This window comes from Penicillium alfredii (assembly GCF_028826965.1).
Source record: "Penicillium alfredii strain IBT 34128 chromosome Unknown utg000010l_segment0_segment0, whole genome shotgun sequence".
Classification (NCBI taxonomy): Eukaryota; Fungi; Ascomycota; class Eurotiomycetes; order Eurotiales; family Aspergillaceae; genus Penicillium; species Penicillium alfredii.
The window spans coordinates 1,120,045-1,145,185 of record NW_026622707.1 but is presented as its reverse complement, the minus strand read 5'-3'; the positions used below and the strand labels follow the sequence as shown (position 1 = coordinate 1,145,185).

The 25,141-nt window shown below is 51.9% G+C and overlaps 10 protein-coding genes across 10 annotated transcripts; 3 read left to right on the top strand and 7 right to left on the bottom strand.

Moving 5' to 3' along the window:
• Positions 1-457: 457 nt before the first annotated feature.
• On the bottom strand, positions 458-2,477 carry NUU61_007980 (Leucine Rich Repeat domain protein; the record flags this gene model as incomplete). The annotated part of the gene is made up of 3 exons (XM_056658505.1): positions 458-1,839; positions 1,902-2,234; positions 2,300-2,477. The coding sequence occupies 3 exons, from the start codon at positions 2,475-2,477 to the stop codon at positions 458-460; spliced, it is 1,893 nt and encodes a 630-aa protein (XP_056508798.1).
• A 3,929-nt stretch (positions 2,478-6,406) lies between these two features.
• Positions 6,407-7,867, bottom strand: NUU61_007979 (phosphatidyl synthase; the record flags this gene model as incomplete). Its single annotated transcript, XM_056658504.1, has 1 exon — positions 6,407-7,867. The coding sequence occupies one exon, from the start codon at positions 7,865-7,867 to the stop codon at positions 6,407-6,409; it is 1,461 nt and encodes a 486-aa protein (XP_056508797.1).
• A 982-nt stretch (positions 7,868-8,849) lies between these two features.
• gldB (putative glycerol dehydrogenase (GldB)) lies at positions 8,850-9,902 on the top strand (the record flags this gene model as incomplete). Its single annotated transcript, XM_056658503.1, has 2 exons — positions 8,850-9,257; positions 9,333-9,902. The coding sequence occupies 2 exons, from the start codon at positions 8,850-8,852 to the stop codon at positions 9,900-9,902; spliced, it is 978 nt and encodes a 325-aa protein (XP_056508796.1).
• Positions 9,903-12,230: 2,328 nt separating this feature from the next.
• NUU61_007977 (uncharacterized protein) lies at positions 12,231-14,513 on the bottom strand (the record flags this gene model as incomplete). Its single annotated transcript, XM_056658502.1, has 3 exons — positions 12,231-13,813; positions 13,885-14,246; positions 14,476-14,513. 3 exons carry the CDS (start codon positions 14,511-14,513, stop codon positions 12,231-12,233), a joined length of 1,983 nt encoding a protein of 660 aa, XP_056508795.1.
• A 672-nt stretch (positions 14,514-15,185) lies between these two features.
• Positions 15,186-15,610, bottom strand: NUU61_007976 (uncharacterized protein; the record flags this gene model as incomplete). Its single annotated transcript, XM_056658501.1, has 3 exons — positions 15,186-15,238; positions 15,306-15,471; positions 15,512-15,610. 3 exons carry the CDS (start codon positions 15,608-15,610, stop codon positions 15,186-15,188), a joined length of 318 nt encoding a protein of 105 aa, XP_056508794.1.
• A 518-nt stretch (positions 15,611-16,128) lies between these two features.
• On the top strand, positions 16,129-17,128 carry NUU61_007975 (uncharacterized protein; the record flags this gene model as incomplete). The annotated part of the gene is made up of 3 exons (XM_056658500.1): positions 16,129-16,218; positions 16,299-16,402; positions 16,477-17,128. Coding segments are annotated over 3 exons (846 nt in total), but the record flags the coding sequence as incomplete, so codon positions are not given.
• A 142-nt stretch (positions 17,129-17,270) lies between these two features.
• Positions 17,271-19,866, bottom strand: NUU61_007974 (glutathione S-transferase family protein; the record flags this gene model as incomplete). Its single annotated transcript, XM_056658499.1, has 8 exons — positions 17,271-17,332; positions 17,398-17,743; positions 17,797-17,877; positions 17,932-18,109; positions 18,182-18,309; positions 18,387-18,649; positions 18,727-19,061; positions 19,160-19,866. 8 exons carry the CDS (start codon positions 19,864-19,866, stop codon positions 17,271-17,273), a joined length of 2,100 nt encoding a protein of 699 aa, XP_056508792.1.
• A 250-nt stretch (positions 19,867-20,116) lies between these two features.
• Positions 20,117-20,696, bottom strand: NUU61_007973 (uncharacterized protein; the record flags this gene model as incomplete). The annotated part of the gene is made up of 2 exons (XM_056658498.1): positions 20,117-20,529; positions 20,642-20,696. The coding sequence occupies 2 exons, from the start codon at positions 20,694-20,696 to the stop codon at positions 20,117-20,119; spliced, it is 468 nt and encodes a 155-aa protein (XP_056508791.1).
• Positions 20,697-21,116: 420 nt separating this feature from the next.
• Positions 21,117-22,392, bottom strand: NUU61_007972 (putative ATP binding protein; the record flags this gene model as incomplete). Its single annotated transcript, XM_056658497.1, has 2 exons — positions 21,117-22,282; positions 22,350-22,392. 2 exons carry the CDS (start codon positions 22,390-22,392, stop codon positions 21,117-21,119), a joined length of 1,209 nt encoding a protein of 402 aa, XP_056508790.1.
• Positions 22,393-22,639: 247 nt separating this feature from the next.
• On the top strand, positions 22,640-24,792 carry NUU61_007971 (putative cell cycle control protein (Cwf19); the record flags this gene model as incomplete). Its single annotated transcript, XM_056658496.1, has 3 exons — positions 22,640-22,982; positions 23,048-23,913; positions 23,971-24,792. 3 exons carry the CDS (start codon positions 22,640-22,642, stop codon positions 24,790-24,792), a joined length of 2,031 nt encoding a protein of 676 aa, XP_056508789.1.
• Positions 24,793-25,141: the final 349 nt, after the last annotated feature.

The following is a 25,141-nucleotide window of genomic DNA, read 5'->3' as shown; positions in this document are numbered from 1 at the left end:
AACACGGCACGAAACTCGAATAGCTTGCTTGAATTTATTCTACTATGAAATTGAAATATCGACGACCAGGAGCAGAGTATAATGTGAAGCTGAGTTTGATATGATATGAGCAGAGTGATAAGAAAGAGCAGATGGCCAATACACAGACGCCAGATGCAACGAATCAAAAACGCTGAAGAGATCCCGAATGCTATGCAAGAACCAAAGACAAGACGCGGACCGAGAGCACGAACCCGAAGTTAGGAGCCCAAATGCCGAAATTCGTAAACCATGTTGCGCGCCGCCATGCATAGACCGGATATCATCATTCATGACCGTCAAATGAAAAAAGAACACCACCGCCAGAAGAAACACACATAAAAACAAGGATATCAAGGGTATACACAAAACGGTACTGGTTGGATCGCTTTTCACAAAGTGCAATGCAAGAAAAAAGCGCGCAAAACCGATCAGCAGATCATTTTTTGAACATGTAGTGTCCGTAGATGCCGCCGACATCGCCGACGGCCATGGGAATCTTGCGCATTCCCCACCACCGGGCGCCCATCTTCCAGGAGCGAGAGCCATCGTCAAGGGGCTCGTGAGGCATAGAGGCAGGATCGCGAACGTACCAGCCACGCCGGCCAAGATCGCGCACCGTCCAGCTAACGGATACACGCTGGGTCTTGGCCCGCTCCCGCAACGGGGTGATGATCTTGTCGCTGAACTCGATCACCTGCAGCGGATAGCTCTGCTCCGTCAGCAAGGAACAGGAGCCAGTGTGAAAGATCGCCCCAATGGTCAGCTGCGGCACCTTGGCCAGGTCAAGGTAGCAGAGAGTGCTGGGGGCACGCTGAACGCCATCTCGAGGCTGCGCAAAGAACAGATTCACGTCCTTGACCGAAAGATCGGCGGAGCTCAAGCCCAACTCTTCCAGGTGCTTGGTCAGAGGGACCAGCAGCGGTGCATGCTCGGAGGTCACCTTTGCACCACCCAAGTTAAGGGAGCGAAGAGTGCTCGGAAGATGAGGAAGCAGTGCCGTCACATCTTCCTCTTCCAGCAGGCGAAAACGCGTGGGGTCCGTCAAAAGGTTCAAATACACCAGAGACTCCCGGACGGCGGGGTGAGTTGTGAGAAATTCCACCAAGGCTGAGCTGCGGAGACGTGTGCACCGAGACAAACCCAGATGGGTGATACGGGCCGTCTCCGGGATTAGAGCGAGGGCGGAGTCGTTGACCTGGGTGTGGGTCAGGTCGAGGTGTGTCAAGTTGGTCAGTCGCGGCAGGAGGTAATCAAACATGCCGGCGGGAAGAGTGCTGCATTCGTGGAGTGAGAGCCGCTTCAAATTCGGCAGACTCAAAGGCAGGGCGGGATCAGTTGTCAGAGCCTCCTGGAAGACCTGGGAAAAGGATTGGGTGGAGCAGCCGCAGAAATCCACGGCGCGCAGGTTCGGCAAGCCCATGAATAGCTTCCGCACAATATCCACACTAATGTCACCCTCCAGGTGCTCCTGTAGCAAGCATTCCTTGAGGTTGGGCAACATATCCAGGCATTGCAGCAGTGTCCGCGAGGTCAGGTTCTGGATTTCGGCATTCATCTGCTTGGTACGACCTAGGCCGACGGATGTGAAATGCGAAAAGTCGAGGCGACGCACCAGGGTGCCGAGCGCCGGGTACTGCGAGATATGATTGAGTGCCTTGGAAAAGATAATGGAGTGCGGGAAGGTCATGTTCCTGTACAACACGCTCAAGGTCGCCGCGTGCAACGTGCGGGAGGCCAGGAGACACGAGACCAGGTCGACATTCCGAGGCGTATAGCCGTTAGGCGGTACATCCAGGGCCAGATTGGAGATGATTTGATCTGCAGACGGGTCAGGACAGGAACTCTAACAAAGAAAAAAAATTGTGTCAAGGGCTTCTTACCCAGCACTTCCGGCGGAAGCTTCTCCATGGCCGACGACCCAGGCGGCGGAGCCTGTTTCACCAGCTCGGGGGTCTTGGGCGGCCGCAGCTCCCGTCCTTCATCCGTTGTCTCCCATGCCCACCCGCGAGCTTGCATGCTCCCTAACATCCGGAGATCACCATAGCTGCGGCTCAGACTCTTCCCACCCAGTCGAATCTGCTTCCACCCCAGGAAACCACCACAGGGGCAGCAAAAGTCCGGGGCCTGTTGCATCTCGACGGCAGGAGGATCGAGCTTGCGGGGCTCCTTGGGCGATGGGACGTGGTGGCTGTCCACAAACGATTGCGCAATGCCTGTTGGATGCGATCACGTCAGCCCTGGGCAACCATTGCGCATACCAGACAAAAAAAAGGCATACCGTCAACGTCTTCTTTGATGGAGCCGAAAGATGGGCGGCGATGGCTGCTCGACCTCGACCCGTTGGGGGAGTCGCACGAGGAAGGAGACGAGTCCCGTGAGTGCAGCTCACCACAAGTGGTGAACCGAGGGATAGCCGACTTGGAGTGAGCAGGAGCAAAAGGGGTGAGAGAAGCCATGGCGAGAGAGGGATGGCCCTCTATAAAGGGCCCCCGGGTACACGGTGACTAGTCGGGAAGTACCTTGGAGCAGGTGGGCACACACTAAAAAAAAAGTAAAAAAAAAATCAACCGAGATTAAAAACACAGCTTCCCCGGATTCCTAATAAAAAGGAAAGAAATAAAGAAAATCCCAATCTCGGTGAATAAGGAATTCCGTCAAGAATGAGGCTTAGGGCTAAAGTAGATGCAGGAGCGGGGAAAGAAAAAAGGAAGAAAAAAAAGCAAAGGAAAAAAAAAGTAGCTGTTAGTCACGGAAAAGGGCGACCCGTTGCACGGAGCTTTTTAGTGTATGGGCTTCGGTCCACCCGGATTCGGATGGTGCCACTTTTGTATAAAATGAGACCAGGCGAAAGAAAGTGAACGACCACCAGAGAAACACAGCGCAGGGCCATGGATAGCATGGGGCGGAGGCAAAGTGGCGGTTATGTAGGTTATGTATAGTTACTGTATGTAGTTCGGGCACAGCTACCCCTGCAGGGCTGATTTGGGGGGTTTTTTTTTTTTTTTTTTTTTTTGTAAGAGTTTTCTTTTCTTTTTTTTAACTGTTCTTTTTTTATGCGAACGGAAGGCATGGCGTCATCCAGTGCAACATGGATATACCTACACAGTACTGGACTTAGTACTTACAATGAAATATTAAGGAAAGTATTAAGGATAGTCAGATTGTGAATTGTCCCATGCTCAGGATCTCTTCTACGGCCATTCTGTGACATAATAGAAAAACCCTAACGCCACGGGTAGCTACCATGGTCAGGCGATCTAATCTTTTCTTATAGTTATTATCACTCTATTGTTACTATTGCCAATATTGCCAATAAGCGTACTAATGCTCATCGAAATGAAGAAAATAAAGAAATAAAGAAATAATTCTTATAAAAACACAAGTCAACTAGCGAAGACACCCAGTTCTTGTTACCTAACTACCATGCCCCTCTCTCTCGTTGATTGGCTGCTGCAGCTGATCATGCGGGGACACATGCGCCATTACCTAACAGCAACAGCATCACCTGACGTGCCCAGTGAGATCTGACATCTCCCTGTGTGTGGTCTCTCTCTACCCCAACCTTGGAACACCATTGACAGATTGAATCTAAAGCTCTTTGGAGCTGGTATCCATCTTGGAGTCTTGACTCATTTGTCTTCTTCTGGTTGGCTCTCATACCAACATTGCTTTTCCCCTACCTCGAAGCCAAGGCGGATCCACGTCGATCCTCAAAGCCAAGCCTGCTGCCCTCAGTGGATCCACCTGGCAGTCTGAGAGGAATCCCTCGGCATTATTGACTGTCCAGTAGCCCTTCATTCCTGCGATACCTCCTGGCTAGTCCAACAAAAAAGTGACGGATCAGGATGCTCCTTCACTCTGACCACATGACCCGGCTGTCCCGTGTGCGACTCAATGCAACAGCATTGGCAAAGGCTTAGTTCTCGATGTGCATGCGAACTGGTCTGCACGGTTGAATTTCCAAGCTATGGTGTATCCAGATGACGTATCCCTGGTTATCCCCGGCCCCTCGAACACTGCATACTGTACAGCCAGCCTCGGTACATCGACTATCGACCGGGAGGGAGTGTCAATGCATGGGGGAGCAAACGCCCAGTATGCCAAGAAAACATCAGGCGCGTAACCAAGAAAGACGATAGTACCTTGCCAAGCACACTGGATTGCGACACAAGACTCGGTGGCAGTGTTGATAATGCTGATCACAGTTCTCCTTGCTCTGCAGCACATCCTGCCCCACCAGACGTCAAACTAACAGTGTAGTCTCTGGCTAGTTCCAGGCAACGAACACTTGAATTTCTTGGGGGTGCGGACCCGGGGCCTTGGCTGCTGGGTATGGCGCAGATCCTCAAACATGAAGAATCTTGGCCTGTTCGGACGGGATGCACAATGACGCCAATGTATGGACTTGATGCATTGTGTCCATCTCTCTGCAATCGACTTGGCAGTGACACAGAAAGCACATAATGCTAAGAAAACGCGCTCGAAGGGCTGTGTCACTGAGTCTAGGTCAAGGTTGAATAATCTCTCGAGTTTACTTGGGGATTCTTAGATGCTGTGTATCACATGGGTGCAGTAGCTATGGTTAGTCCCTTAAATAAATTGTATCTATGGGCTGAGATCCAGTGATAAGCTATAATAGGTGGGGAGGACATTACATCAGTGGGCCTCCCGACCTATGCTCTGATCGATCAGCCTGAGATCTGAGTATGATAAAGCTGTCTTGAAAACCCCATCATTGCATGTCTGATCACTTTGGTTGCCGATCTCTTCATACCTCGAACATGGATGGACCTGCCAGGACCTTGCCTGAGCCGACAAGCAATTGCTATATAAATCTATATACCATATACTACCCTCTCATGATCAGTGAGGGGGAGTACTCTTCTTATTTTTATTTTTATTTTTATTTTTTCTTTCTTATAGGGCTAGAGGTAATAGTGAGATGATCCTGGACGCGAGATCTTTCCGATTGGTGCTCGATCTATTGGAATATATTGAGATGGAACCTGGCTACCAAAACAGCAGGTCACAGCCAGAGCGCCGGATTTTCGAGCCCGTTCGCTTATGGCCTCACTAGGATCTGAAATCTTTACATGATAGATTTGTATATAAACAAACAAATATCATCGTCTGCAGAAAGGCAATACTATATGTCACATGATATGTGTTCTCGGGACTCTCAGTCTCGCATCTTGTATTTTGCAAAAACATGCCGGAAGTGTGAAACCGGGACTGTGTCTCTAATAGGTGTAGAGATTCTTCCAGAACATCGGCAGCCCTTCGGTAGTTTCGGAAGTTGACTTGGGGTGCTCTCTCTCTCTCTCTCTCTTCCCGCAAAGCAAATAAATAAACAAGAGACATACAAATATTCCATCAAAACCAACTCTACCTTGTTTTACCTTGTTTTTGCCACTCGGATATATGCTGTCTGAGTCTATACAGCCAAGGGGGAAAAAGTGAATATGTCTTAAGGTTCTATGAAAGCCCAAGCCCAGACATGATCCTTTTCTTTCTTCTTTCTGTCTTTTGTTTAATTACATTGCCGAGACATTGGGAGTGTTCTAGACAGCAAGTGAGAAAGTGACACCGGGATGGCTGTCCTCGGGAAGAAAAAAGACACACCCATAGAATGATTCTGCTGAGCATCTAGGAAGTTCTTGTCTAGCTGTTGTCTAGGAGAATTAGGATTACTCTTTTCTGTACAGTATTATATTCACTGGAATTGCAAATACATCAGTTGTGTATCGTTGGTGGATACCCGATTCCCTCGAAGGATGGGAGGTGCATATCTATATGCATAATCAGATCTATACGCATAGTCCCTACCTATACAGGAGTGTACCTAGTTAGTCGGGTTAGAAATCAAAGATATCAAAGATTAGCAGTCTATATACCTAGTAATGATGCCATCATGTCGTCAACCATTCAAAGACTATGTTTTATGGGAGATGGGAGGCAAAAAAAAAGCCAGTGTCCTGACCCAAAGGAACACAATTACAAGGCCATATGGTGGAAAGTTTATATCAGTCGACATCATCACGAAGACAGAAATGCGTATAATTGGGTATGGTATTTGGTTCGCGTCATGGGCACATGATAATAAGGAAAGGAAAAATCCAGTCTAAAACAGAACAAAGAAAGAGAAAGAAGATCCAGTGCTAGGCTTTCTCTCGAATATCATGAACAAAGGATATCAGTAGTCCCTAAAGCCCCAAAGAACCCCAGAATTTCCAACGTGAGAGAAAAGTCAAGGGCAAGGAGATGCAAGTAAAAAACACACAAATAAGTCTAGCGGTCAAATAACTTGATATGACATCAAGGAGAGAGAATGAAAAGAACGCCACCGGAGAAAACCCTTTTTTTTTTTTTCGGAAGAGCTCAGGTTTTACTCGACAGCGGAGACACCCTCGCCGTGCAGCACAGGGTTGACCTTGGGGTTCCACTTGAGCTTGAATTCCTGGCCCAGCTCCTTGCGAACCGCAGCCTTGACAGCCTCCAACACGTTGTCGAAGACGCCAAAGTTAGCCGGGTTGTTGGGGTCATTCTCTCCTTCCTTGCCTTGGAACACACCCGTGCGAACCAAGCAGGTATTCCAGCCGTACATGTTACCACCGATGATATCGGACTGGGGGTTATCACCAACCATGTAGATATTCTGCGGGAGGCGGTTCTCGTTGTGAAGTTCTTCCATCCAGGACTTTAGGACTTCATCGGCGTACGTGTAGGTGGCGCGCTCCGGCTTGCCGTACACAACACGCTCGAGATCGACGCCGGTAATGGCTTTGTATTGGGCTTCGATACCAATTCGGAAGGCTCCCTGGGTCAGGCGAGGAGGTCCCTTGTGGTCGGTAGGGAAGACAAGATCACCCTGCGAGAAGTAGATAGGAATACGGTTGGCGACAGGGTCCTTAGAACGAGTCAGGAGCTTGCCGTCGTCGGCCAGCAGCAGATCCATAATCAGTTGCATATCGGTAGCGTAATCACGCGAGTCGGCAAACACGAGGATAGCATCGAATTGCATCTTCGAGAAGTCACGCGGCTTCGCCTCAGCCCGGTCCTCAGGCGTAAAGCAACGCCAGGGCGAGATGGTAGGGTCCCACGCGAGCACGTCCTTGGGGTGCACGACGTTCTTGAAACCATAGCTCTCGGCCACCTCGCGCACCTTGTAGCCTTCGCCACCACACACGAGCACCGTCTCGTAGTACTCGGCCAATGCCTGCATGGGAGTGTGGGACTGGATAAATTGTTCCGTAGAGATCGGCGCTTCCAAGATCTCGGAGAGTTGCTCGCAACGAGCAACTTCGGTCTTTCCACCGCCGTTGGTCAACAGGATATAGGGGATTTTGATGCCCAGCTCGTTGTCACCGTTCAGCATCTTGAGGGCAGCTTTGGCCTCTTCGATAGGCTCGTTACCGTGTGCCAGCACACCATCGATATCGAAAGCGAAAGCCATGTTCTTGGCCGTCTCGACCTTCTCCTTGGACATGTCCTGCACCTGCGAGGCAAGGATGTCACGCGAGACAGAGGGGGCACCCGGCCGCTGGACAGATGACAGCCGCGAGAGACGGGGCGAACGTGGGATGGGGAGAGAGGTGCCGAAGGAGTTGCGGGACCCCCGACGGTCCTTCATGGATGGCGAGAGACTCAGGTTGTGCATGAACTGGGCTGCATCGCTGATAGAGCTGCGGGTGGCGGGGATCTCAATAGTGTTGCCGGAATCCGATGGGATAGCCAGGCCAGCGCTGCCGCGCTGGTCCCGAGGCGACAGAGTACCCTGGGCATCGTTCTGGCGAGGATCCCGGGGACCGGCCTCAACGCCGAAGTCAGCGTCGTCGAAGCGAGGCATGATGGATGTAGAATGGAAGAAGAGAAAAGAAAAGAGGATGGACAATAGACAATGGAAGTGGATCAGAAGCACTGGGAGAATCCAAGAAGATAACAAGATCCTAGAACCCAGAAGGAATCAAAGTCTGGAAGAATGAAAGCCAAAGAGGGAACCGGCAGAGTATATATACCTCAGGTATACCTCCACCCTTCCCTATCCTGATCAATCGACAAGCAACCCAAAACATGGTCTCTTGTATTATTTTGCCATTGCCTGAATGATTACCAGACCCACTCACCGGGTATCATCATTCCTAGGAATTATCGTCATTATTTGGCAAAAGTAAAACCGGCCAGAGTGGACCATCGAGGTATAGAGTACCTGCGTCCCAGTGGCGGGTGCCGTATTTTTTTGGTATTCAGTACGGACTTGCTCAATTCAAGACGGGAGATCTGATTGGTTTGTATCGGATGGCTCTGCGCCGCGAAGCAAGTGCTCGAGTGGGTCGGAAAAGGCCTGGCACGCCGATTGGCTGCATGGGCAGTTCGTCCATGGAACTGGCCATTGGAGCGAGCCGATGACGATCGAAACGGGTCAAACGTTTCCGGTGATGTCATGGGGAGTTTTGAAAATTACGGTCATTTTGACCATTTTGCTAATCCAGAACCGGTTGAGCGCAGAAGGGGGCTGAGATGATCCGAGACAGGGGAGTATCCGGATTGTATAGCATCAGGTTGACCCTCTTTGAATAGATCCTGACATCCTGACATCCTGACATCCTTCTGTACGGCGTGCGTTGGATAAAGCCGATAGAGCCCTATATATATGTAAATCCCTTAGGTAAACACTTTGAGCCCAATTACCCCATTCCCCCATTCCTGAACCCCTCCATCCCCACCGGGGCACCAGTTGTCAATCCTTTTATACCCCTCCTTCCGCCATTTCCTTCTCTCCTTCTTCTTCTCTCCCCAGTTTCCCCTTCATTCGCATCAATTGATTCACTATGTCCTCTGGAAAGATCTTTACGTTGAGCAACGGGGTCAAGATCCCCGGTGTTGGCTTCGGTACCTTCGCTAGTGAGGGTTCCAAGGGCGAGACCAAGGCTGCTGTCCTGGCTGCCCTCCGTACTGGCTACCGTCATCTGGACTGTGCCTGGTACTACCTCAATGAGGATGAGGTTGGTGAGGGTCTCCGGGAATTCCTCCAGGAAAACCCCTCCGTCAAGCGGGAGGACATCTTCATCTGCACCAAGGTGTGGAACCACCTTCACCGCTACGAGGATGTCCTCTGGTCCGTGAATGACTCGCTCACGCGCCTCGGACTGGACTACGTGGACCTGTTCCTGGTCCACTGGCCCATTGCCGCCGAGAAGGATGGCCAGGAGAAGCCCAAGATCGGCCCCGATGGCAAGGTAAGGCTTTGAATGGAGAAGCTCCTCGTTATGAATCAACAATGTGCTAATTTTCTTTTCTTATTATCTTAATAGTACGTCATCCTCAAGGACCTCACCGAGAACCCCGAGCCCACGTGGCGCGCCATGGAGAAGATCTACGAGGACGGCAAGGCCAAGGCCATTGGTGTCTCCAATTTCACCATCCCGCAGTTGGAGCAGATGGCCAAGTACGCCAAGGTGATGCCGCACCTCAACCAGATCGAGGTCCACCCGTTCCTGCCCAACGAGGAGCTCGTCAAGTACTGCTTCTCCAAGAACATCATGCCCGAGGCCTACTCGCCGCTGGGCTCGCAGAACCAGGTGCCCACGACGGGTGAGCGGGTCAGCGAGAACAAGACCCTCAACGAGATCGCCGAGAAGGGCGGCAACACCCTGGCCCAGGTGCTGATCGCCTGGGGTCTGCGTCGTGGCTACGTGGTGCTCCCCAAGAGCTCCAACCCCAAGCGCATCGAGTCCAACTTCAAGAGCATTGACCTCTCGGATGCCGACTTTGAGGCTGTCAACAAGGTTGCCGAGGGCCGCCACTTCCGCTTCGTCAACATGAAGGACACCTTTGGCTACGATGTCTGGCCCGAGGAGACGGCCAAGAACCTGTCGGCGTAAAAGAACGAGAGGGCGATCCTTCAAGTGCGGGGTTGATGATCGACGTATAACGAACGGGGACGAAGATAGATGAATGAATATATCCTCACATGTCCTAGATATTTGGAAGTGTAGCATTGCTCTTGATATTCGTAGTGATGTCTGAAGGTCAAGTTCTATTTTGGTGGTTTCTACGCCAAGATCTACCCCTCCATAGTCCCCAGGGTTCTCGCGAGAGGATTCCCTGAGCTGATCCGGCAGTTGGAGGCATAATGCTATAGAATATGATCTTACGTAGTAGAAGATCAATATAGTCTAGTCTAGTCTAGTCTAATATAATAATATAATAATATCCAGGGTAATAACACAAATTTGCAAAATGCCCGTACCGTGTAATTTGAATGAGACCTCAACAGGGGCTTAACCAGGATCACCATCTCCGCCAATCCGCGTATGGCTTCATCCTAAATTTTCAAAAAAAAAAAAAAAAAAAAAAAAAAAAAATAAAAAAATTTCAGCGATGTTACACCGGACAATAGACATGGTTGCACCGAGATCTCGACATCTTACAAAAATCAAAATCAAAATAAAAGACCAACGAGAACTAATCATACGTCGGCCCAGGAGCAGAGTACTCCGGCACCACGACTTCGCACGATGTCATCCCGCAGTTTTGGTTGGGCTTTGTGGCTGCGAGGCTGTTTTTTTAGTCTCCACCCCTGCGCCACTACACTCGGTATATCTGCACAAAAATATTGTTATTGTTATTTATATTTTTTTAATATAGTAATCTATTCTCGTTGGCTTACCTCGCTAGGCGTAGCGTGAGCTGAATACTTCGTTAGTTACTTTTTAGTAACTTTAGCTACTTCTCACTTATTCGAGTGCCTCGCCGTCCGGGTGAACTCGGAGCTGAATCGGGAACTCGATGACCGGTGCGAGAGTCGCTTGTCAACACCGAGACGCCAAATGGGGACATGGGAAGGGGGGGGGACACTTGGGTCAAGCGGGCCGATGGTTCCAGTTATTGCCCTTTACGGATAGATTTGATTGTTTTAATTATCCGTCTTAAAAGAGGCTATGACGCGGGTGGGCTTTTGACATGTACGTCGTCTATGTTGTTAGTGACACTAACTTATATCTAAGGATAGTTAGTATGTTTAGTTAGTCCATCTACACTAATGTACATCCAGTAGTTGGTCATGGTCATCGTACTAGAGACCTCGACTGATTGGCTCTCTCCCCCACTGGGATTGATCACTGGTTGACGGAGATTACATACTTTGAATTTCAATCTTTTTGGTCACTTCGGTGGGGTTGGGGTTTAATGCCTCAGTTTCAGCTCAACCAGTGTTGTATACTGTACATACAGATATACTGCAGGCTTACACAGTATGTAATTACATCCTTTTGTGGACAGTATGTGTAATTCCCTCTGATGAATCTTTTTTTCCGGTTTGATTTGATCTGATCGGTTCGGGCCACGAGTTACCTTTTTGCTCTCCCGGTCCCGAGTTGCGAGGATCGGGACCTTCCCGAGTCCTGGGCCGAAATGATTGACTGCCGGCCCCGAAGTGAGGTATTTTTCTTTTTCTTCTTTTTCTATCATTACGTGTAGCTTTGACCGAGGCATTTTCTCTGCTCTGCTCCGGGAATGGATATAGAAAATAAAAATACCTTATGCACTGACCCCAAGACGGACAACACACTTCTCTAGTTTCAACGTACTAGACCAGCCATCTTTGGTAGATAATAAACCTGATTTAAAACAAGGCATACATTGGCATGGTTATAACATCATCATCATCAGCTCTTCTATAGGATTGGCTCGGACCACTGGATACCACACGAGTCATGTCTGGGATCTGACAAGGGTTGACGCGGGACCAAGTCGGCTAAGTTGCTTGGACGGGATGGAGGTTTGACCGGGGGTGGCTTTGTCTCATCCAGACGAATGCAACGTGAGGGTAAGACCAGTCGCCTTACTTACCCCTCACGGAGAGATATCCATGGATATCTGACTTTATGGACGTTGACCAGATAAAAGGCACGGACGTCATTCCGCAGATAAACATGCGAGCGGGGTGGAAAGAGGCGAAAAATCCAGAAGGAGCAACGGAAACTGCATTCGCAAAATCAAGGATCTAATGTCAAAGAAACGAGCTGTTCTTGGTATCTTAAACGCCAGCAAAACTCCCATGCCAGACAAAAAGAAAAAGAAAGAAAAAAGAGAGGCAGATCAAGAGGGAGGCAAAGAAAGAGAGGGGGAGAGAGAGAGAAAACAAGACTATAGAAGAACTAGTGTATAGAGCCAACCCCTCTTGAACACACCAGTGTGTTCATAGGTGTTTACGACCTGGCTCGAACCCGTCGAGGCATGGGCGTGGACCCCGCGCTGACCTGGAGCATGCTCTTGCGCTTGGAGCTCTCCCCGGCACTTTTCGTACTGCGAGTGGGAATGCTACTCACAAAGGGCTGGTCACCCTTCGATGCGGGGGCGGGGAGGAGCGACGAACTGGGGGACTTGGGCACAAGCTTCCGACGGCTCTTGGTAGGGGTGGATGGCCCAGAAGCAGCCACTGGAGCCGAGGCTGCAGGAGGCTTGCTTGTGCCACGACCGGTTTTCACTGGGGTACCTGAGCCCATCGTGCCGGAGTCACCCAAGTGGCGCATTCGTCGCGAACGCGGGGGCGTCGGAGCCGGGGCGGTCAGGCCGCCGGCCCCACTGTCAGCATCCCGTGTTTCTTGTGAACGGCGACTACTAGCCGTCTTTTTGTCCGAACGTTTCGCGCTAGATCGTAGTCGAGAAGCTCCGCCGACGTCACTCTTGCAGCTGTCACCCTCCTCTTCTTCTTCGGGGTTCAGTCGTGTATCCTCATACTCGACCAGTCGCGCCTCATTCCACGACACTGTCTTGCGCGGTCCAGCCGGTCGACGGCTGCCGGGGCCCTTGCGGTCTGACCGATCAGCGCGTTCGCTGCTATCTGTAGAGGGGTCTTTCTCAGTCGACTGTTGAGCTAGGATCTCGAGGACGAATTTGGGAAGGATAGAGTTCCCTTTGTTGCGTCGGGTGTTTCGTTTCGTAGCCAAAGCCAGCTCCTGAGCCTCAGTCCGTTGCAGAAACACAAACTCTGTCCCTTTGGCGCGGCGCAGTGAAATCGTATTGCGCCCAGGGGCGGCATTTGTGGAAGGGGGAGCTTTAGCCCGAGTGCTTCGGCGACAGGCAGGGCTTGCAGGGGCTGGCTCGTCATCCTGAGGATCTTTGCTGACAACATCTTCCTGAGCGTCCGCAACAGGTGCGAGACCACCTTTCCCGGGTGAGACCGGCACTTTGACCGGCGAGGGCGAGTTGGCGTCCAGGTCCTCCAGAGCACGACGCGAACGCGGCGTCGCGCATTCTGATTCTGGCGACTCCTCTGGACTGGACGATTTCTCGACCTCTTGGGCATCCTGAGTACTGACTAGCGCCGCCTTGGCTGCGCGCTTGGCCTTTGCTTTGGACAGGAAGTCATTGAGCAGCTCTGCATCTTCTCCATCCAGCGAGCTGCGCAATGCCGATCGCACCAGTGTCCCCTCTTGCTCTTGCGTCAGGTCTTGCATGGTGTCCGGCACCATTTCACCCTTCTCACCCTTTCCTGCGTCGATCATCACGCGCTGTCCATTGTCTGCGGGTCTAGACTCTTGGTCTTCTGGTGTTTTTGCGCCGAAGCCTGTGGCCTCCTGGTTTTCGAGGTCTGAGCCATCGTTGTATATAGTCGTCTTCGAATGTTCTTGCAGAAAATGGAGCGGTCTGGGTGATGCGCTAATCGCCATTTCGTTGCTGACGTCGAGATCATTGCTTATTTTGTTTCCACCAACGTCATCGACAGAGTCCCCAGGCTGACTTGAGGTCCCGGTTTGCAAAGTTTCATCGTAAACATCAGGCATTTTACCTGGGAAGGATGGTCAGATACTAAATTACACAACTGCGATCATCCACCAGAGAAAGGAATATGACACTTACGTCGTTTCCGGGATGCTCCCGACTCCCACTTGGTCTCCAGAAAAGACCGCCCAAGCTGCTGCAGCCCACTATCGGTAGAGACCTCCGCATCACTAAAGTCCACACAGAGCCGCTTCACACCGCGCAGATGTTCTGGGGCACCGGGGGCATTGATGTTCGATGGCGGGCCTTGGTCTGCAGCCGTCGAATGTTGGGCCGAAGCCATGCCGGTCAAGGAGCGAAATCGCTTCCACAGCTTTCGAGAGGTCTGACCCGCACGGAAGGGTGTTGAGGGTTTGCGGTCCCACAGACGAGGCAAGGCCTGGAGGGTCTTGATCGGCGTAAAGCTGAACGAGTTTTCAGGGCCCGAATCGGTGTTGCCACTGTTGTGAAAACATGCGCAGAGGCACTTTTGATTAGCGATATGAGATCGTAGCAAGGGTCACGAGAGGTGATATAGAGATATTCCCGGCGCGCGCAACGAAGGCAACAAAGAGGGTGAGGGGTGAGGGTGCGACCCCTAGTTCAGGGGGTTGTGAGGGATATTCTTTGATTTCAAGGACACAAGAAATTCAAAGGAGGCATGGATTGAGAAAACAGAACCCAACTTACCATTCTTGGGCCTGCGGCAGGGCGGGATCATTGTCCATGGCGGGTGTTGACGCGCGTGGAATGTGTCAAACTGTCTCTGGAATGTTGCACTCAACAAAGTCGGGGAAGATCTTTAAGATTTGTAAAGTGGTTTAGAATGATGCAATATCAATTATGCAACAGGCAACACCGCCTGAGAGTAAACCATACAAAGTGTAAGGATGGATGCGAATGTCTGGAAGCGTGGGTTTGCTTTGATCGGAGACGTTGGGCCCGCCCGTTGCCCTGCCAACGTCCGCATGGCACCCGTGCTTCACTCTACATCTATAGACAGACTCTTAAATTCAAGCCAAATTTCATGATTTTCTCTTCATTTCAAATATCTCAGCAAAATGGTGGCTCAAGTGCAGCTCTGGACCTATACCGCGATGACTCTGCGCCTCTAGGCAGATCAGGCTTCTGCACCGCTCGTCTCAGAACTTTGAAATGATAGCTGGTGGGCTAGCTGGCACCGATAGGAATGGTGATATCGAGCATCTTGGGCCATGGGGAAGATTTCTTTTTCGTGGCCTGCTGGCTATCAAGAGGGTGCTCAGGGCATGGTGCCTGGGAAAAAGACAAACCATAGCATAGGGAAGGGTCGTGTCTCATGAATCGTATCGGATGCTTAGTCGGATGCTTCAGTCGGGTGTTTCAATTCTAGATTCCCCAAAGAGCTCATAGCCTCGCAATCACAGTAGCTTCTCCTCCAAGTCGCGCTCGTCAAACGGGTCTCCGAATTCACCTGCATATACGCCAATTAGCCCACCACCACAACAATACCAATCCAAATGGCTTTTTTTTTGACATACCCAGGCTGAAGTCCTTGTCGATGACATTCTCCATGGCCCGGTGGTAATCTTCCTGGGCACGCTTGCTCTTCCACGCCGCGAGAGGCCGCTCTGCACCTTTCCCCGTCTGGCTCCCATCCGGCTCAGCCCCGTTCTTGAACTCAGCAACCGTGGAGATGTCGGGTATCTGATGCGTCTGGGATCCGGGGGAGAGAGTTCTGAAGGACCAACGGCGGCCGAAGAGGGAGGGCGTTGCCAGTTGGAGTACGGGAGCCTGGCCCAGCTTCGTCGATGTCGCCGCGGATGGAGTCGACAGAAGAGGTCATTTCGGAGTCACCGTCTGGGTCTTTGGGATCTAATGAAGAAAAAATCAATATACCAAGGAGTGGTAATGCGAAGCGGAAATCGACGAAGAGCTAGTGAGCCAAGGCGGGGAGGTGGGTAGGCCAGCTATCGATAGCGCTTCGGGGCAGAGAGACAACCCACGATGCCCAGCTTGGCTGAAGAGAAGGCGCGGAACTCACCGACAGCCATAACGGCAACAAAAGAGATGAAGATGATCTGACGGGGCCAAAAAGTGGACCGCAAGCACAAGAGAGATAGAGGGAGAGGCGTAGAGAGCGGAGATCAAGTGAGGCGGTGGCCCTGGGGCTTTGCGGGCTTTGCGGGTGAATTTTCTTTTCTCTCCTTCCACCTTCTTTTGTCTATAGAACTGCATGCCCACGACGTGTGTAGCTGGCATTTGCCGCACTTTTACATAATTCTCTTGGTGTTTTATACTACTCCTCTCTTTTTCGTTTCTTTTCAAATTCTCTATTTCCTCCCTCGGCTATTCACCCGGGTCATGAGTGCAAAGCTCTCCGAAGTCCCCGACGCATGGGATGACAACTGGGAAAGCCAGGTCGATGTATGTAGGACCAAAGAACAGCTTTCTGTGATACCGCAAGCACTATATTTTTCCTGGTTGCGACTCGCCGCCTGCGAATGACCTACTGATTGCCGCGGCATATACAGACAACCTCAACCCCGCCGCCCGAGAAGAAGGTCTCGTCGAAAGTTACTAAGGCCCAGCGAAGAGCGCAACAGGCAGAATTCAATCGCCAGCTATGGGCTGAAGCGTACGTCCCTGGATTGGCACCTCGGCCTGTTGAATACCCAAGAAAACCTTTCTGACCTGCCTGTCCGACTGCAGCGAGTCCCCGGAGACGTTTCATTTTGTCGAGACACGCTCCAACGTGCCGCTCAAGCAAGACCTGAAACCCACCGTCACGGTGTTGAGCCGGAAACCGCAGATTGCAACACGGCAATCATCTTCCAGTGCCGTGGACGCAGCCGCAGTAGGGGTTGGCCAGCTGGAGCTGGGCGCAGACGACGACTCGGATGAAGAGGCCAACAAGCCCCCTGAACCGACACCAGAAGAGCGACAGGCTACCGCACTCAAGAACCGGGAGGAGAAGCAGCGCAAATATGAAGAGGTGCGTGAGAGGCTTTTGGGAGTCCGTCTGCCACCGGCTCGGGCACGTCGTCGCCTGGAAGTACCACTCCACCACGCCAATATCACTCTGGCGAGGGCAGAGGCAAAGGAAAAGGCCGAGGCGGCAGAGATTTCCGGGAAAAGAGGGATTCGTCCACGGCTTCCAACAAAGCGAAACATCTCTACGATCCGTCAAGCCCCGCCAAAGGGAATGCTCCCCATTTACAGAGACGAGACCGTCCTCAGGGCGATCGAAATGACTTCGATAAGCAACAGGCTCTACAGCAACCTTCAAGAAATCCTCGCGGCCCCGATCCAAGTGGAAGGGGCGGGTTCAAATTCGCCAACAGAGGCGCACGAGCGAGCTAGGGTACAATGCGCCGCCTTTCACGACCAAATCTTACCCCCGCCCAAGCTATCCTCTTGAGAACGACAACTGGCGGGGCTATCATCCCACCTTCACAAACGAATCAAGCGGTGCCTCAAGAGTACCCATCAGATGCTCATGGCACTCAAGGGAGACCCCGTCCCGCATTGATTGCATTCGCAACCCGGGACGTATTCGGCCGGTTCTCTGTCATTTGAAGAGCACAATATTAGCGTCCACTCAGTATCATCGAACGGGTACGAGACACTCACGGGCATATCGCTCGTAGCTGTCGAGGTAGAGCTCATCCGTGCTGGTGGTTGCCTGCACGTGCTCATTGCTCTCGATTGCATTCACCCAGACGGCCCATCTGCTTCCCTCCTCGACATCCGGCCAGCCCCGATAGGGCTTCAGCACTCGGCTCAGCCGAAGAACCCACGGCGCAGCTTGAATGTCCACAAAGGAGGGCTGTGGTCCTAAGAAAAAGGGCCCATGGGGATGCGCCACGGCGATCAGCAGGTTGAAAGCATTCCGTAGCTCCTGTGCATTGGCAATCTGTTTCTGCTCGTCTTGTTCCTGCAATACCCGATAGAAGTTCGGCACGATATTCCGGTTGATCTGGAGGAATTTATCAGCCACAAGTTGTGAATCCACTACGAAGATCTGCTTACATGGTCTGCCCATAGTCGGCAGTGAGCACGCAGCCTTGCATCTGCTGGGAACAGTGCTGTCCCAGTTCCCAAATCCTCCAGCTGCAATGGATTTATTAGCGACGAAAAAAGCGGGACACCCCTGGATACTCTTACGTATTCTAGCAGCACATTGCTTTCGTAGCACCCCCAGTCGCCATGCCGCAATGCTGGTACCAGTCCCCGCGGATTCACCTCCAGCAAAGACGTGGGTTTTTGGTACGGGTCAACCTCAATATATTGATATGGGATGCCTTTGAGTTCCAATGCAATCCATACCCGCTGCACAAAAGGACTTTATGTAGGCAGGCAGATCCTGTTAGCAACACTCGAAGTAAGCCATTGACCGTGAGAGTAGGCAGCTCACCAGAAACAGCTTCCGTATAGTTTGAGACTGTCCTCAGCGGCATGGTTGATCGCCGTCGTAGCAGCCAATCCCGTCGCTTTGGTATGATACGTCTTTTGTGTTTGGCTTGCGTCGGACATGACTTGAGACTATTGCACAGAGACGTTAGATCTAACCAATGAAGAGCGAAGCAGAGAAAACGTCGAGTTGACAGATCAAAACAAACGTGGTTTCCAATGTTGGACTGTGCCTCCGATGTAAACGGGGTGTGACGTAGCCGGGGGTTTTGCGGGGAGCGCCAAGCCCCTCCCCCCGACACAGTCCAGCTGGGAGCACGCAACAGACATACCGAAGCTTTCTTTTTCTCTTTGGCCCATTTCAAAAAGTGCCGCTGGACACTATTCTTCTTGACTCGGTCGCTTTCCTCCAATGTATGTCGATGACCGCCTCCGATGCCGTCATTCTTCCCATTGGCGCCGTTGCCATTCACTCGCTGAATTGTGAAGTATTTCCCCCATTTGCTCCTGGGTGGCCCTCTGGTAGATTGGGGCCCGGGGTAAGCACACCAAAAGGTTGGTTGTCCTGGACCGCATCACCATGGTTAAAAAGGGTGTTGACCCCAGGCAACAAATCTGACGGCAAGGCATCGATGCCACTGCTCATGTCAGTGACTACAGAGCCAGAAAAGTGCTCTGTGATCTTGATCTTGACGTCGCAGAGATCCCGCTCTCGTGCGGTGCGCTTGCGCTTCTTCTTGTTTGGGTCGTCGGATTTTGGAGTCCCGGGAGGCCGGCCCTTCAATCGACAGTCCCAGTAGTGGGAGACAAATGGCTTGCGCTTGTATCGCTGGGTAGAGCGATGGGAGTAAACGTTGTCGACATGCGGAAAGTAGACTTGAAATCTGCAAAACAAAGCCATTGCATGTCAGCCAAGGGCACGGTGACCATCTGCGCAAGCTGGAGATATGAATAAGGCCCCCAAAAGCGTGGTAGTGCATACTGTTCCTCGCTCAAGGTGATTGTCTCATCAACATGAAACAATCTCTCCCTCCAGTACTCCAAATCAGGTGGATCCGGGATTAGCTTCATGCCCTGCAGTTGCCCGGCAAAATTTGTAGATCCAACCGAGCCGGGTTCCAGGCCGACCAAGTCTGGATGTTGAAAGGACTGGCCTGGCGATTGAAGCATGGCCATGCCATTTCTCTGGGCGTCGTGCGCATCGCTCAGAGCAAGCCCGTTTTGCGACAGTGATGTCGCTGACGGCATTTTCGCTGCGACCGAGTCATCCAAGGATTGTTCAATGTGCGCCGAGGCAGAGATTCCAATTTGGCTCTTTCCCACGCCATTGCCCGTGGTCCTAGATTGATCAAAGCCGTGATTTGCGGACGGGTGTTGCAAGTGCGAAGCGACATGGCTCCCGTGGTCTCGATGCAACTGGGATTGCTGATGTGGTTGCGATGCTGTCAGAAGAGTATCCACTGGCTCTCCCGGCCGTGGAGGCCGCAAAAAGGCAGAGTTATCGGCGTGAGTCGCATTCTGAAGAGGTTGCGATTCGACTTTGTCGATCGCATTACGGAAAGGCGTAAAGGACTGGGAGTCTGGGTCGAAGGGGCCTAGTTCTGCCGTTAGACTAGGTGTATCGTCGACGATGGGCAGGCCCGATGCCAAGGGCCGAGGCGATGGCAGCCGCTGCAGGTCGGAATCCATTTAAAGGGTGGAGTTTGCGTGCTGCTTTTGCGGGTGCGGAGGGAACAAGGCAGGGCCGGTTGAAGCAGCGTTGTGGGGCGCTCGGATCAACTTGGACGGCCTCAGGTTGAATGTGAATTGCACTAGATCTTTGTTCTTTTTACCACAATTTTTTTTTGGTTAAATATGCAATTTATGGTTTCATTCTCTTTGCTCTTCTATTGCATATATTCCAGGGAAATTGCTCAATAGACCCCACATCGTCGCTCTTTCAAATTCCCTTTTTGCCCGCATGCTTCTTAGCTGCCTCCGAGTTACTAAATGGAAACCCCGTCGTGCGCTTATCTGCACCAGTCCTCCGACTGATCTTGCCATTTCCACTTGCGAAAAGTACACACCACAGCCCAATGGCTGCCAGGACCGAGTGTGCCAAAACGGCGGTGGCAAAGGCACCCTGCCCGCCGGTGGCATACCAGGTGTATGCATAAAAGGCCGAGGCAGAGTGGAACACAGATGTCACAATCAAGGTGGGCAGGCCATATGGAGCTTTGGGATCCTCATCTTCGGCCGTGACAGGCTCCGCGATTGTGGAGGTCAATGGGATGGAGCCCGTGAGCATAACGGTTAGGACCGCGATAGTGAGAAGGCCGAAGCCAAGACAACGACCGAGATAGACCTCAATAGCTGTTCAAAAGAGGCAGGAGTCAGTTATTTCCTGCGTCAATCTGGAGAGAATGCCGCATCTTCCCAGACACAGGGGCACACTGTTTGAAGAAGACCTCGGGGGTGCACGTACCCGAGGCAGGTCGCGTTTCATCGAGAAGCATGGCAACTATCATGCTAGGAGCCATGATCAAGGACAGGCTCTGTAGCGAAAGCCACGCGGCCGTCGAGTATGTATATGCGTGAAAGACCTTCGAATTTGGGGTTCAGCTCTGGGATCCTGCTGCATAACTCATAGTACCTAGTGGAACACATTACTCACATCCATGCCTGTAATTAACTGAGGGATAAACCGTTGGAAAAATCGAGCGTTCTGGGAGAATTCAAGAGAGAAGACAGTCAACTCTCTGCTCAGGTGGGCAGGTTCCCGCGGTGACGTCACTTGTTTGCCTCGTTTGGCCTTTCTACAACACGAGGATCAGAGAGGAAGTCTTCGAGATTGAAATTTCGAATATGTGATTGAATGTAAAACAAACATAGCGCCTTCAAGACCAGTAACACCCCAGAAATCCACAAAAGAACCCATGGGAGACTTGAACACCTTAAAATCACCCGTTGATGTTGCTGGCGCGCAAGTATCTTGTGAAGCTATTGTCTTGATCTGAAGGCGCATTCTGAGAGCCCAGGGCTTGTCTGTACCGCTGGGACAGTGCATCATCATCACCGGTGCCAGTTTCTTCATAGTCATCGTCACTGTCGTCTTCCCCATGCGCCAACCCGCGTTTGATAATCTCATCTTCTTCATCTTCCTCCGCCTCGCTGACCGTCTCGGGCTCGGGAACAGGCTCCTTGCGCTGCCGTTGACCGGATCCAGAGACACTCATATCCTTCATCAGCTTGCCTAGTTCCAGCTCCCGCTGAGAGGCGCGGGTCTCTTCCCGCTCCTTCTTCTTGCGCTCGAGTTCGGGCTTGTAGTCGCGCTCGAACTCCTCCCGCTTCGACTGGACCGCTTCGAAGAATTCGTCGATGCCTTCGCCAGTCATAGAACTCACTCCCACCACGCTCAGGTGCCGATAAAATTCTTCGAGCATCAGACTCATGCTGTTCAAGAGCGAGCCCATGTATCCGCTCCCGGAACCAAAGCCACCCACGCCGCCCTCGGTTCCATATGCCCCTGATTCCTCTTCTTCCCGCAAAGCCTGCTGGAAGGCATCAAAATCAGTCATCCATTCCTTGGCAAACTCGGCATCCTTGACATCTGTCTTGTTGAAGACCAAAATCATCGGGAGCTTGGTCTTGTACAGAATACTGCACGCGTAAAGCATGTTGCTCATAAAGGTGCTGGTAGAGCTTGCGCGCGGGGTATCGATCACGTATGCAATGACAGTCGGAAATGACGAGGCGAGGGTTTCAAGAAGAATACTGCCCGAGGCACTCCACACAAAGACTTCAATTTGGCCTGGTGTGTCGACTAGAATGTGTTCAATTGGCTTTGCAGAGGAATTCTCAGGGTTCGGGGCAGTGCGCTTTTCCAAGAGCGAGATGATTTGATCAACCTTAGTGGCGAACAGGTTCAACGAGGTCAAGATTCCTCCATTGGGACCCAGATTGTACTGGCTCATTACTTCTTTGTAGTTGATGGAATCCCGGATATCGATATTGCTGTCAAATGGCACGGAGCGCACTGCGGGGTCGAGGTTCAGCACATAGGGCTGGGTCTTCTTTGAGTGCAGATGCGAGTTGATTCTTTGCATAAAGGTGGTCTTTCCTGAGCCTTAACGCCATGGGAATATTAGTCAGTATACCAAGGCCAATAGTTAGAAGGCTATTGATCGACTCACCTGCCATGCCCACGCAGACCACAGACACTGCGGGAGATGCCATGATGAACTGGATAGTGTTCTATGGAAGAAGGATCCTCCAAAATGACAGGTCCCCACTGAATATTTCGAGATAGAAGATGGGGTGGAATGGACAGAGCGCAGTGAAAGAGACAAGCTTCTTTTTTCTGCCGAAATTCTTTTGTCGCGGGGAAAACCGAAGATCACCGCTCGGGCCACCCGACACGCCGAAACGTCATTCCGCCTCTTTTCTGCCTCTCCTTTGCAATCCACGACCCCGGGCGACCACGATGACCTTGGAAGATTTTGAAAAGTCATTGGCGGAGGATAAAGAGCGACGGGAGAAAAGTGATCGGGAACGACATCGAGACCGCGATCGCAGCAGAGAGCGCTCGAGACATCACCGCCATCATCGGCGACATTCGTCCAGATCCAGAGACCGCGAAAGTGAGAAAGGCCGTGAGTCACGGCACCGGCATCGCGACGACAATGGCCACCGGCATAAGCGCTCGCGCCACGAGGCTGATCAGGGAGACGAGCGTGATCATGCGCATAAACGCCGGCACCGTCATGCCAGCAATGACGAGGCCGAGTCCTCGGCTCCTAAAACTGTGGTCCAGGAGGAACCAAACCGTCTGAAGCGCGATTCCTGGATGGAAGCCCCTCCGCCCTCGAAGTCGATTACGTCCAGCGGCCAGACACTACACGCCTCGAAGAATTAAACAAGCCTAAAATGCTTCAGGCCGATTTCGAACTTAAGATTCATGACAAAGAGCTCAACAATCATTTGCGTGACCTCCAAGAAGGAAAGGCGCTTGAAGATATTGAAGAGGAGCCTGCTCAGCACGACGTGGATTATACATTTGGGGATGCCGGCTCGCAGTGGAGGATGACAAAGCTCAAAGGAGTCTACAGAGAAGCCGAGGCCAGTGACAGACCCGTGGATGAGATAGCTACCGAACGCTTTGGAGACTTGCGCTCCTTTGATGATGCTCAAGAAGAAGAAACCGAACTAGATCGTCGCAGGATGTATGGCGAATCTTACGTGGGCAAAGACAAGCCCAGCGGGGAATTGTTCCAGGAGAGGAAGCTTCAAAATGATGTTCGGAGAAGCTCGCTCGAACATGTCCGAGATCCGGAAGAAGAGCTCAAAGCCGGAGGCCAGGGCCAAAAAATGGAGGCGGTTCCTCCGTCGAACACCACTCAGCACCTGGACCAGACGGCACTGAACCGTTTGAAAGCCCAGATGATGAAAGCAAAGCTGAAAGGTGCCCCCGATGCGACGGAACTGGAGGATCGCTACAACGCGGCGGCGGCAGCGATGTCCAACCAGAAAGAGTCCGACGTCGTGGTTCTCGGCGTCATGGAGAATCGCATGTTGGCCGGTGCAAGGAATGAGGTGAAGCCGGTTGAGACAAGAAGGGGACAAGAAAAAGGCCAGGTTCAAGAGAACGAAGACATGAGCATCGAGGACATGGTCCGTGAGGAACGCAAAACTCGCGGCCAATTTGGCGGAGATGGCCAGCGTTTGGCGGACCGCATCGCGCGAGATTCAAAGTTCGAGGTGAGCTTTTGATATTCCTGCCTGTTGAATCCCCGTTATATTCTAATGTCTCTCTAGAATGAATTGGAGTACATGGACGACAACGCCTCCAAACTTGCTCGGAGAGTGCACCGGTCTGAAATCGACATCAAAAACGCGACGATTAATGATTTCCACAAAATGAACCGGATTTTGGATAACTGCCCCCTCTGCCACCACGAGGACACCAACACTCCGCCCATTGCACCGGTTGTGTCTCTCGCGACGCGAGTTTACCTGACCCTTCCTACCGAACCTGAAATCAGCGAAGGCGGCGCCGTCATTGTGCCCATCCAACATCGGAACAACTTGATGGAATGCGATGACGATGAATGGGAAGAAATTCGCAACTTCATGAAAAGCCTAACTCGCATGTACCACGACCAGGGCCGGGATGTGATTTTTTACGAGAACGCAGCCCAGCCGCAACGCAAGCGGCACGCATCCATGGAAGTGGTGCCCTTACCCTACAGTCTCGGGGAGACATCACCTGCGTTCTTCAAGGAGGCGATTCTCAGTGCCGAGTCCGAATGGTCGCAACATCGCAAACTCATCGATACTCTGGCCAAGTCCAAGCAGGGTCTGGGGCGGTCGGCGTTCCGTCGGACTTTGGTCAAGGAGATGCCCTATTTCCATGTCTGGTTCGAGCTCGACGGTGGCTTGGGACACATTGTTGAGGACGAGCACCGCTGGCCTCGTGGGGATTTGTTTGCCCGAGAGATCATTGGGGGCATGCTCGACGCTGCGCCGGACGTGATCAAGCGGCAGGGACGCTGGAACCGCGGCGGGGATCGACGCGTGGATGGGTTCAGGAAGCGATGGAGGAAGTTTGACTGGACTCGGGTCTTGATTGAAGGGTAATGGGTACTCATCCTTTGGATGTGAATGGTATGACTCTATCTATAGCCATGCCGTGTATACTAGCATTTGTCTTGCTTCCAGAATGCCGAGACGCATCCCGTCAGCGCAGAGAAACTATCGAGACCTGTAATTTTGAATTCAAACGTCAAACATTCATATCTGGGTCTATATCTGGTTTCCCGAGCCTCTTGTATTTTTCCGGACTCGGCTCCCCGACACCTCTGGGCATTCGGAGTATACATTAGGCTGTAGAGGCTGCACGACATGCCAGTAGACTCTCCATAGAACGATAGAATTTATTGAGAATATATTCACTGACGCGAGATGTCAATTTTTTCACAATTATGTT